Consider the following 13,174-nt stretch of genomic DNA (forward strand, 5'->3'; position numbering starts at 1 on the left):
AATATTGATTTTAGGAGGCGTAGTTATTAATTTGGATCTCATTAGAGAGGCGGGAGATGGAGTCCCTATAAGGTGACACTCATCATTTGCTATTTTAGGAAGTACTATACAGGGGGTAATCAGTCAGTCTGATTCAGAAAGTAAGGGGTAAGGGTTCTCAGATTTAGATGTTGCAGAATTATCTGAAGAGGAAATAACCCCGGCTACAATAGTTCCAGATGTACAACATCCTCTGCATAGCGGGGCCCCAGGCGGCTGACTACTAAGTCTAAGATTCGATTCCCTACCTATACATAATGTACCTGTCCGTGTATCAAAGGCCAGGAGATCATTAACTAGACTGCTATCATTAAAAAGAATCGAAATATAATCAAATTCCGACCCTAACTGATTATATCTGTGTCCCTCACGTATATCAGACCGGATAACAGAGAGACAGTTCCTCTGGGAGCGTATCCAATGAATGACTTTGTTAGTTAGAGAGTCACTCGACTCTCTGTTGCCCTGAGGTAGCTTTGGCACCCTAGTCAAATATATGGTGGCATCTTCCCTCCTCCTTCTTAACCTTCTCTTGATGTCACAGGTCTGCGAGAGTGACAAATGATCAGGGTGAGTGGTAGAACGGGAACTAACACAACAACTTGCTGCAGAGGGCAATCCTCCTAGATTTAACTGAGAGGTTTTTGGGCAAGGAGTACCTTTGTCCCCCCGTCCAGAGATGGATCCACACTTGTTTACACCTAATTTTGGAACTCGCTCATGGGTGGAAGACATGGTCTGACAAGCAGACCTACCATGCGTTGGGGAGCTACCATTTCTTCCCCTAGCGATGTTATGTGTAGAAGAAGATGTCAATTTATCACCTACGGTAGGAGGACTAGGTTTTTTAGTTTCCATCAATAAATCAGAGGAAGGAACAGACTCATGTGGCACAATGCAATTACAACAAGACTTTTGATCATAGAGTCCAGCAATTTTGTTCATCAAAGATACCAACAAACACTTAACGTCATCTATTTTCTGAGAAATGATAGTCAATTGAGAAGCTTTGTTGTTGCCCATCTTTCCATCCAGAGAGTCTTTGTCAGTTCCTTCTACAAGTAAGGTTTGTGAATGTCCAGGACTTACAGAATTAGAGGACAAAACCGAAAACCTATTTGAACAAGGAATGATAATAGGAGGTGGGGACGTGCACCTCAAATAAGGTGCACCTTCTACAGATAAACATCCATTAGTTTCCACCAAGGATGGTGAAATCTCCAAGAGTGAAGGATTTACACCCTGGGAGTGGGGAGGGGGATGTAAATCAGCCTTGACCTCTATTCTATGCATCTGAGTTTTTTTTTTAAAGAGGTCAGGAATCTTTTTGGGAGGAATGGTATCCGCTATGGAAAGACCCGCAACAGAAGGACTCCTCAGTATAGCCTCAACCTCTTCAAACAATGAGTCGATTGTTTTAAATTGCTGTAGATTTGTAGTAGGACATCCTTCCACTTTCCCAACAGAACGTTTCTTGGGTTTTTTAACCCGAGACTGGGGTACTGATACATCATCGGCCTTCCTCTCCCCCATATCGTCTATCCAATGGCCCAGCTGGAAAAATTTCAAACACGTCTGAAAGAAAAAGATGGCCCAGCCCTGGTTCCTAGTATCAAGTACAAGTGGTATCAGGAAGAAAAGAAGCCCCTAGAAGCGAGAGGAAATAGTAGCTTGCTCCACTGGCCCCTTTGGTGCTAAGTGGAGCTCGAGGTCAAGTAATACCAGACAAACTATGCAAAGGAGATTCCTAAGGCCTCTATACCAGACCAAATTTCAAAAGAACAGAACTTCGGGGGGTGGCCCAGCCCAGTCTCCTCATGGCGATGACGGGCGCAGGACGGGCCCGCCCTTGGCCCGGGCTTCGCCCGGGCGGCGGGAGCGCTATCCAAAGTTTAAAGGGCTCCTGCCCTGCCTGCTCCTCCCAGTTAGTGACGCGCTTCCCGCGGCGGCGGGAGCGCTATCCAAAGTTTGAAGGGCTCCTGCCCTGCCTGCTCCTCCCAGTTAGTGACGCGCTTCCCGCGGCGGCGGGAGCGCTATCCAAAGTTTGAAGGGCTCCTGCCCTGCCTGCTCCTCCCAGTTAGTGACTCGCTTCCCGCGGTGGCGGGAGCGCTATCCAAAGTTTGAAGGGCTCCTGCCCTGCCTGCTCCTCCCAGTTAGTGACGCGCTTCCTGCGGCGGCGGGAGCGCTATCCAAAGTTTAAATGGCTCCTGCCCTGCCTGCTCCTCCCAGTTAGTGACGCGCTTCCCCACTGAGTCAATATCCTTGGTGCTCATCTTCTCCAGGCTACTGAGTCAATATCATTGGTGCTCATCATCTCCAGGCTACTGAGTCAATATCCTTGGTGCTTATCATCTCCATCATCTGGGCCCTCTTCCGGTACAAAATCGATAATTTAAAGTGTTTCCCACTTTGTATGTGTGCTGTACAATAGAGCACCATGCAAAGATGGAAAAATGAGAAGAAATTAAAAAAGGGCTCCGTGTTACAAATGCCTTGAGGAGGCATTAGATTTTTATGAAACGTCCTCTCTACCAGTGTTTGTAAATAGGGATTTTGACAAATCCAATGGGTGCCGCGGTGTGCAAGCAGCAATTCCATGCTCTATTGTCAAAGGACCCATTGCAGTAATCCTGTGATGCCCTGATCAGTATTTCAGTGTTTCTGACTCTCTCAATAAAATTTTAATTAGCATAGATCACTAAACTTAATTGTTGTTTATGTAATACCTTGAGGTAGTTCTGAAGTTAGGTTCTGTAGTCAAACATCAATTCTGTCTCTTACGAAATGAGGAATGAGTGAAGAAAACTGGTTTGTCAAGGTGGTGATTCTCTAATGCTGCAGCTTGTGACTGGGAAGGTTTTTAACAATCATTGGCTGGTGTCCAGTCTACCTTTGCCAGCATCATCCCTCCCTCCTTCTCAAACCATGTTATCCAATAAATCCTAGTCACAGGAGCAGCAGGGGCTCAGATATTGCTGTCCATAACATGATGAAAACTTCAGGCGCCATCCTGCTCCTTACCGTCCTCCTTGGGCTCTGCACAGTGCTTCCAGTGGAGGGAGAGGGCTCTCCTAAAGGCAAATGCACAGGTATCTTGAACTTCAAGCCTCTCAGCATCTGATTTTAAAATTAATCGGAAGGGTTGAGGTTGTGACACTTTCTGGGGAATCACTGCAAAAATAAGTAAATAGTCATATTGTGTAAGGGACACTGCAGAGACAGTCAAGTCTGTCTTAAGGTGTTCTTGGTGCTTTTTTACTGTTATGGGGGGTTTGAGTTGGGACAGTGGGTGTAAACTGCATCCATGAATGTGTTCTACATCAGGGCTGTAAACTAGACCCTTGAGGTCCCTGTGGGAAAAGGGGGGAGGAGTTTCTCACCCTAAGATCTTTTTATGTCGATGGGATGCCTGATTTCAGGGGATTCTCAACAAATGTCATAGTGGGGGAAGGAGAGGCACTGGTCTTCTTTGTGTCACTGATGTGTGTGTTACTAAGTAAAGCACTTCAATGGCGGAGCAATACATGGAATGAGACTCTGTCAGCATCACATGTTATTCAAGATCTGTGATCACAGGTGTAGGAAATGCCATAGACTGCACTGCAACATAGCAGCCAAGAGGCACAGGCTCTTCCTGGCTAGCTTTTCCACTCAGGGTTTTTCTTTTCTTTGCATTCTGAGCACTGCATGTTTGGTTCTATAGAGAAATAAGCAAGACAATAAGTACCAGAGATTAAATAAAAAGCCCAGAGTGAAATAAGGAAGATTGTAACTTTGACTGGTGTGTTCTTGTTGGGCTTTCAGCAGGCTGCAGACCTTCCATCTCTTTTTAGGGTTACCATTGCAGTTTGGAGTCATGATCTCTGTTATTTTAGAGTGTCTTATTTATCATGCTATATATGTGTAATGTTGCTGTTTTAAGTTTGCTCCTCTAAGTTGACAGTCACACCGACTGCTGATGTGTGTGTGTTTCTTGGGGGCGTGGGGTGTTTCCCTGTGGTGCGTGCTATTGGATACTGTAGTAGGTAGATACGCCAATGTGCTTTGCCAGATGCTAGTGCATGATCTATCATGGTGAGACATGATATTGTTAACTCGGTGATAGCCAACTGTTGAACGCCTGTGCTGTGCTGCATGCATGCCAGAGGTTCTGGCTAATATATCCTATGGAAAGATGTGCAAGGGAATGAAAACATTGCACCAGAATATGAGGCACCCAGAGATTGGACACTGTTTAGTCACCTTAGTTAGAGATGAAAAAACACCAAAGAGACACACATTTAGTCTCTGTAGTTATTTTTCCATGCCCATTTACTGTCTCTTCTGACACACTGCTGGGTGTGGAGGAAGGTTCTGTAGTGCCCAGCTTTGTTCACGCCTCACGTTCGATAACTATGTAGGAAACAACTATGAGATAGGGTGTTATTGCACTACCAAAGACTCTGGCCCTCATTACAACTTTGCGCGTCGTGAATACCGCACCGCGGTCGGAAGACCGCAGAGGGTATTCAGAGTTTTCCCCTGGGCTGGCGGGCGGCCGCCGAAAGGCCACCCGCCAGCCCAGGGGAAAACGACCTTCCCACCATGAAGCCGGCTCGTAATCGAGCCGGCGGAGTGGGAAGGTGCGACGGGTGCTACTGCACCCGTCGCGTATTTCACTGTCTGCTATGCAGACAGTGAAATACATTTTGGGGCCCTCTTACGGGTGCCCCTGCAGTGCCCAAGCCGTTGGCATGGGCACTGCAGGGGCCCCCAGGGGCCCCGCGACTCCCCCTCCCGCCATCCGGTTCCCGGCAGCTGGATGGCGGGAGGGGGAGTCGGAATCCCCAAGCCGGCGCAGGAGGATTCCTTGGGGGCAGCGGGAAACCGGCGGTCAGAATGCCCCGCGGGGCACCGCCGGCCTGTCGGCGGTGCTCCTGCGTGCCGCGGCCCTGGCGGTTCTTTACCGTCAGGGTCGTAATGACGGCCTCTGTCTGCTCTTTTAAGGCAGTACATGCAGAGCATAATATGGGAGTGTTTTTCTTTTCCTGAGCAGTCTTGAAATCCCAGAATTTAAAGAAGAGCATCTTTCAAGGGTGCAGACCTGGAAAGGTGGAAAAAGAAGGGATCTGTAACGACAAAAGAGAAGGTGTCATACTCTGCAAGGGATGGAGTAGGAATAAAAAGATTATATTATGCAAATTTAAAAGTGATCTGAAACATGAAAGAATATTACTGAGGATGGAATTGAGAATACAGCAGATACATTATAAATGATTTCATAGCATGAAGAAAACAAATTGCACTTTACAAAAAGTATCAAATCAAAAATGTTCCTGAAGGTATTGCCATTTGGTAGCATGTAAGTTGGGTACATAGGGACATATTTACAAGCCACATGCGCCTCTGCAGCATCACTGCTTTGATGCTCTGGTGGTGCAGAATACAGACCCATATCTAAGAGGCCACACAAAGCCACTTTGGCTTTTCAAGGCCTCTTACATATGGTGTAAGGCAACGCAGCGAAAGTCAGTGTGTTGCCTCACTCTAAGTCAGGGGAGCATTAAATGGCTGGTGCAATGAGTTTTCCCACGCAACACCTATGTGTTTTGATGCATTCACAGATTTATAAAGCTCTGTAAACCCGGGAATGTGCCAAAAACATACACCTCCCCATGGGAGGCACAACAAGGAGAAATATTTTATTTCTCCTAGTTCATTCGTTTTTCTATGTGTGCTGCATTCTGCAGCATACATAGCAATAGGAAAACACCTGGTGCAAGAGTGCCTGACGGCGCTAGGCAACCAAAATGGCACCAGTGGGGGAGGGGAACGTAAATGCATGGCATTATCTAAATATGATGCATTTCTGCCCTTTCCCTGTGGTGCAGGGCAGCACAGCAAGGTCACTCGAAAGGCTGCAGTGTAAATAAGGACGCATTCAACTCTTTTATGAAATAAATACAGTGGAGAATCTAACCAATAAACTTGTCGGAAAAATCGAAATTTAGAGTAGCTTCCTATGCCTACTTCAGGCACCACATAATCCTCAATGTGGACTCAGGCAGGATAGATCCAAAACATCTGAGTATTTAATAAAAGCCTTGCTTTAATTACCTGATGCTGAAACAATATCAGTTGCATGTTGCCATCCCATCTGTAGGATGGTTGAACAGTCACTACACTTTTTTAAGAACAAAGTTGTTTGATGTGTTTTCTGTTATCAGCTGGATTTTTAGCCTGAGCATGCCATGATATGCATGTCTTGCAAGAAAGGTTCGGAAGTAAATTATACTGTGTGTGTTGGAAATTGTGTCTCTGGTTGGCAGACAGTTTGCAATATGTCCAAGCAAGGACCCTCACTTTAGTCAGGGAAAGGGAGATACTCACTTAAAATAATCCCTGCTCACTGAGTCTAGCACTGTGAGTATCAGGAAAGATTTTAAACAGTCAAAACAACCTTCTGTTTGCATCAGAACAGTTACTCTACACAGGTCCCTGAGTGCACCAAGGCTTCTGATGAACATGCTGTTGAAATGAAAAACAGAGAGAAACAAGGACTGTGTAGGGGGAACTAAACAGAACCAAATAGGAGTGACAGAGAGCAACAGAAGATAGACACAGAGAGAAGAAAAACAGGAGCAAAAAAGAAGGAAAGAAAACAAGAGACAGTGAGACAGAGAAAAAGAGCAATTAAGGCAACTGAACTGACTATTAACTACCTGCAGCTGAAGAACAGTGTAGGCACTGTTGTCCTCTGTGCCAGTGGTGTAACATAAGCCCCCGCAGCCCGTGCGGTGCTAAGCAAAAGTGGTAGGTGGTGGGCTGGGGGGCCCACTCCATATACTTTCCGGGGGGCCTCCTCAAGTTTTGTTACGTCTCTGCTCTGTGCTTGCATCTCTCTTCATAAAATTTGGATTGAAAATAGAGTAGAAATGGAGAAGAGACTAAACTGCATGTCTCTCTAAATGAACAGACAAACACAGAGGTAATAGCCACAGAAACACACACTACAATTACATAATTTATGGGGCTGTCCTACAGTTAGCCAGGGGAGGCACGTCACAAAGGTAGGTGATTGGCTGAAACCTATTAGTGCTCTGACAGCACCGAGATCTAGCACTGCACTAGCGGGCTACTTTACTGTTAGCAAGAAGCAAGGGATGGTGTTCCTCCTGCTTTGGAGAGTGAAAGAGGAGCCTGAAAGCTGCTATCAGTTGCTTGTGTGGGGGGAAAATGGAAAAGATTAGCTGTCTGAAGGCCAGACATAAAGCCCCATGCACCTCCGGAGCATCGTCCACTGACACACCACAGCAGTGCTTACTCTGCACTACAATAAACTGAAGCCAGGGATGCTCAAGCATGATCTGCCTCTCCAATGAAAACTGCTTCTGTGCTGGTGCTGTGGCAGGAAGATGCCTCTCAGACGTCAGACTACATCAACGCTATCCATAAGTGACTGGCAGGAATTGCCTCAAATCAAGGTTCTGTGAAGGAGAGCCATCCATGAGCTAAGTCCTGTCTGTCTGCCTGCTTATTGACTGTGTGCAGCTAGCGGGCATCACACATTCTTTATGACAAATGAATCTTTTGCAAACATTAAAGATTTGTGTGATTGATCTCCGGTAGTGCAGAAATAAGTGAACTGTGTTATAACAGGAGAAGCGTGGCACTTGGTGGAGCTGAGATGATGTTCTAATCCTGGACCAAACATAGGCCCTCATTACCCCTTTTGACGGAAGCACCGCCAGCAGGCTGGCGGTGCTTCACAAGGGATTACGACCACATCGGAAGTGCCGCGGTCGCCGGGACCGGCGGTTTCCTGCCACATTGGTCCCGGCGGTTGTAATCCCCCAGGACAGCGCTGCTTGCAGTGCTGCCTAGGGGATTACGAGTCCCCCTCCCGCCAGCCTTTTCATGGCGGTATGAACCGCCATGAAAAGGCTGGCGGAAAGGGGAGTTGCGGGGCCCCTGGGGGCCCCATGGAGCTTTTCAATGTCTGCATAGCAGACAGTGAAAAGCGCGACGGATGCAACTGCACCCGGCGCACCGCTGCAACACCGCCGGCTCCTGTGTTGCGGCCGAGATCCCTGCTTGGCCGGCGGGCGGAAACTAGGTTTCCGCCCGCCAGCCCAGTGGGGATCCCAAATAGACACTGCGGGAGTGCAGATGCATTGGCGGCCACGCAGCGGTTTCAACTTGGCGGGCGGCGCTTGCCGTCTGCCAAAGTTGAAATGAGGGCCATAATTCTTTTGCATGAGTGCCATGAATGTAGTTGTGTAGGGTAGAACACAATAAATTTTACTTTATACAATCAATTCATGAATCTTCTCCTCAGTTTCCTCTTTCATTCCACCTAACACTTAACCACATGCACCCTATTAAATGTGCCTTCTGTTTGCTGTCCTATCCGGTCCTGTAACTGCTCTTTGCCAACCTTGTCATTTATCTCCTCTGTGTCCCTTCCCCTATCTTCCATGATCCAGATTTCTATTCCCTAGGTGTGCGGAAGTTTTTGTTTATTATTTAATTGATAAGATCCTTCAAAGGAGATGAAAAATTAATATCCTCAATAACATACAACAGTGTTAATATTTCATGAATAAACTACTAAAATCATTACAAACAAGCAAATATATAAGGAAGTGGCTATTTTCGCAGCCTCTGGCCAAATAGTAAATAATCCTTGGGATTTACGCAGCAGCCAACAAAATAGTACATAATTTCTGCTGTTTAGTCGACCACAAGCTAAATACTTGAGGTGATGTAAACTTTGACCAGAAGCAGGATGTACAGGGGGTCATTCTGACCCTAGCGGTCATGGACCGCCAGGGCCGGGGACGGAGGAAGCACCGCCAACAGGCTGGCGGTGCTTCAGGGGCAATTCTGACCGCGGCGGTCGCAGTCAGCGCCGCCATGGGGATTCCGACCCCCTTCCCGCCAGCCTGTTCCTGGCGGTTTACACCGCCAGGAAGAGGCTGGCGGGAACGGGTGTCGTGGGGCCCCTGGGGGCCCCAGCAGTGCCCATGCCACTGGCATGGGCACTGCAGGGGCCCCCTAACAGGGCCCCATTAAGATTTTCAGTGTCTGCAAAGCAGACACTGACAATCGCGACGGGTGCCACTGCACCCGTCGCACACCAGCAACTCCGCCGGCTCCATTCGGAGCCGGCTTCATCGTTGCTGGGGCTTTCCCGCTGGGCGGGCGGCCTTTTGGCGGTCACCCGCCTGCCCAGCGGGAAAGTCAAAATGACCGCCGGCGGTCTCCGCCCGGCGGGCAGCGCCCGCCGCCCGCCGGGGTCGGAATGACCCCCATAGTGTGAAGTAGTTCAGGTAATGGTAGAGTGGGGGCAACTTTTTAATGGGGATGCAGCATGTGTGGAGCATTTGAAAGTAAGTTCATATACATATTTTCAATAGTTTGTACAAAGGTAATTGCAAGTGTTGAACTAAGCTGTTTACAGATGAAAGAAGCAGTAAAATGAATCTTGAATAAACCCTTTATGCAATTTTAATATTCAAATAAGAAATGTAGGAATCAAACCTGTTTCTGGAGCTTAAGGATAAGGCATACAAATATTTTGCACTGATGTCTCTCCAATGAATAATGAATATAAATTTAAAGCACGTTCCATAAATGATTTATTCACTCATGAGAATACACTTTTTTAATGTTCATGATCCTTCTTTTAATGATTGTTTAGGACTGGGCTCTTTTGGAGCTTCTTATGTAAGCCAGTGCTAACTTTAGGCTTCTTTTTAAGGAGGATTTTGCTTGCTTAATAGTTAAGACTTGGCAACACAGCAGCAGTTGACAAGCAGCAGCAAACAGGGAATACAGAGAGATCAGTGGTATATGTTCCCCAGAAAGAGGGATACATACAGTAGTCGATTGGTAGTTGCGGTCACCCTGCTGGCAGGAAGTAAATTGAGTGAGACACTGCAGTGGGGCTTCTCTGGAATCAGTTAATGAAAGCAAGAGACAAGTAAGTACTGCATCTGGGTAATTTACATGAGGATGCCTATGAATTAACCCACTTATCCATGCTATATACTATATACATACCCACTAGAGTGGGTTCAGGAATATATGCTTATTGGCCCCATTGTCCCATGTCATGACTGGCCCCATCAGCACCATCAGCCACTGACATTTAAGTCACCTGCACAATGTATCTTGGGGATGGTAATTTGGATTTTTAGCAGTGTTTTAAGTGGGCAAGGTCCTGTCTCTACTGAGCCCTCATTTCTGTGCTTGACAAAGCTGTCTCAGAAAAAAAGTCTGGCCAAAAAATGTAAATACAAACCTGAGTTACACAGAGGTGGACCAGCAGGAGCACTAGGACAACCAGGACAAGAAGAACCAGGCCCAGGGAGACCTAATCTGTGAGAATCACAGTTACCAATGAAGAGGGGGACCGGAAAAAAACGTTGATGAGGAACTGATCATGGCAAAACAGGACTAGGGGTTCTAGGACAAAGGTGAGAAGGGTCAGGAAGGCCAGGAGAATGTGGAATGGGGGATCGGGACCCAATAGGATGATGACAGATAGCGATAGGTGTAGCAGACCCAGGTAGAGAGACCAAACAGGACCAGTACCAGGAGACCAATTTAAAGAGGAACCAAAGCCAGGAGGGCAAGGACCGCAGGGATCATATCAAGTAGAACCAAGGGGCCAAAGTGATTATACCAGGAAAAGGAAGACCACAACTAGAAAGGACCAGGTCTAGCAGGACCTGGAGACCTTAGATTAGAGACACCAGAACTTATATAAAGGACCTGGAAGTCCAGGCCCAAGGGGACCAGGAACAGAAGATCCAGGATGGTCAGACTCTGGGGAAACCTAAACCAGGGTGAGAAGGGCTACATGAACCAGAGTGATCAGCAAAATTAGAATTAGGAGGACCAGTTCCAATAGGATATGGAAGACCAGACTCAGGAAGACCATTACTAGGAAGACCATGATAGCGGTGACCAGGGTCAGAGGGACAAGAACAAGGTAGAAGAGACTAGGAAGACTACAAGGACCAGGATGGGGCAGGGGACCTGGGAGACTAGGAGGGCTTGGGGAACCAAGGCCTGCAGGACCAGCACCAGAGGCCTGATACATGTGGACCAGATGAAGGAGAACCAGAACTAAGACTAGGACTACATGAACTGGAGATAGGATTATAAAGACTATGAGGGCCAGTGGTAACTAGGTGACCTAAAAGACTGGAAATAGGGCTAAGAGTGTCATGATGATCAGGACATAGGGCACAAGCGGTCGGATTGCCAATTTTGGAAGAGTATTACACAGAGTAGGATCATGGTGAAGAGGATCAAATGTAAGATGGCCAACCAGAATCTGGAAGACCAAGGGGACTGGACAGTGGTGGCCAGGAAGGCTAAGAGAAAAATGACCAGGCTCAGGATGACCGTAACAAAGAGAACATGGATCAAGAGGGTGAGGATCAACTGCTGCAATATTAGTAAAATGAACAGGACAAAGAACAGATTTATAAGGTTGAAGACAACCCAAACCATAAGGACAAAAGCTAAGAGTGCCTTGGCATGGGAGGTCATATAGACCAAGACCTGGAGCAGAAGGTCTAGGAGGCTTAAGGTGAGGAGAACAGGACAAGGTGACCAGGATCAAGAGGGCCAGAAAGGAACAGAGCCAGTTGGCCCATGACTGAGGGAGCCAAGAATGGCCAGGGTGACCAAAAGGCAGCGATTATGATAACAAGCGAATTAGTCCAAGAAGCATCAGGATGACCAGGACCAAGGAGCCCAAGACTAGGATGGCTGGTGGACCAGATCTGTTGGAACTATGCCCAAGGGAAACCAACCTATACGGACCAGAACCAAGTGAATCAGTACCAATGAGATCATAATCTTGAGAGGGACAAGGGCTGTGAAAAACAAAAAGTAGCACAACCGTGGTCAGGGACACCAAGGAGGTGAGGCCAGGTGGACCAGGAAACAAAGGACTAGGGGAACCAAGAAGATCAGTGCAAAGAGGATCATGACCTTGAGAAGCAGGCTCAGGGTGAGGAGGATGAGGATGAGGACCAGGGACATCAGCACTATGATACTGTGAGAGGCTGGCCTAGTTTGTAGAAAGTACCTAAGGTACTTAGACCTTACACGAGGTCCAGTTACCCCTTATTAGTGAAATGTAGGCAGTGTCTAGAAGCCAAGCTCTTTAGAGGCAGCTCTAGCTGAGCAGCCAAGGCTTATATTGGAGACATGCAAAGCTCATGCAATACCACTGTAATCACACAGTACTTACACACATGAAAGAAAATATTCAGTGTTACAAAAATAAAGGTACTTTTTTTAGGTGAACGAAATACCAAAAATACCATAGAGACTATACTCCCTTAGGAGGTAAGTAATAGATACATTCTATACACTAGTGTGGAAAAATGTGCAAGAAAACATTGTGAAAATCACAATAGTTAGAAATGGGCCTCAGGGAACACAAACCATATACTGTGGAATGCCAATGTTAGTTTCCCACCTAGGCAAGTGTAGTGTGTAGAGGGGCACTGGGAGTACTAGGAAACCCCAAAGGTAAGTACTAAAACCCACCACAGAGCCCAGGAAAGCAGGAGTAAAACACAGTTACTTTCCCAGAACACACAGGAACACAAGAAAGAAGATTATGCAAGAACCAGAAGAGACTGCAAGACACTAACAGTGGATTCCTCAACCTGAGGACCTGTGAAAGAAGGGGAAAAAGTCCAAGAAGCACAGAAGATTCCAGGGAAAACAGGAGCCCCTGCTAACCCGGATGGAGGTGCAAAAGAAAAACCACTAGTGCACAGACAAAGTCAGTACTGCACCATGAAGACGAATGCAGGTTCCTGGTTGGAGCAGATGATGTCTCACGCTGGATGGAGGATTGCAGTCTGGTTTACGTCACTGGATTCCACCAACAAGCCTTGGCAAAGGCAAAGCACGCGGCTTGTGGAAAATGGCACTGCCCGGGCACAGGAAGGACTAGGTCGACTCTACCCAGGAAAGGAAGTTAGTGGGGGCCCTCAGCAACTCAGAGAGCTCATGGAAGACTACACAGCACACACAGGAGTACCACAGCATGAAGACAACAAAGATGCAAATGGAGGCCCATGCAGCACAACACAAAGGGATCCCACATCGCCGAGAACCA

At 47.2% G+C, this 13,174-nt stretch overlaps 1 protein-coding gene across 1 annotated transcript in view; it reads left to right on the top strand.

The window, feature by feature from the left end:
* The first annotated feature begins 2,972 nt into the window (after nucleotides 1-2,972).
* LOC138297203 (nigwaprin-b-like) overlaps nucleotides 2,973-13,174 on the top strand; it is a 120,559-nt gene continuing 110,357 nt past the window's right edge. The window contains exon 1 of the mRNA XM_069236690.1: nucleotides 2,973-3,128. Coding sequence (XP_069092791.1) covers nucleotides 3,026-3,128 — 103 coding nt within the window. The 5' untranslated portion in view covers nucleotides 2,973-3,025. The remainder of the gene's footprint in view (nucleotides 3,129-13,174) is intronic.

The sequence above is a fragment of the Pleurodeles waltl genome, chromosome 5 (assembly GCF_031143425.1).
Source record: "Pleurodeles waltl isolate 20211129_DDA chromosome 5, aPleWal1.hap1.20221129, whole genome shotgun sequence".
In the NCBI taxonomy this organism is placed as follows: Eukaryota; Metazoa; Chordata; class Amphibia; order Caudata; family Salamandridae; genus Pleurodeles; species Pleurodeles waltl.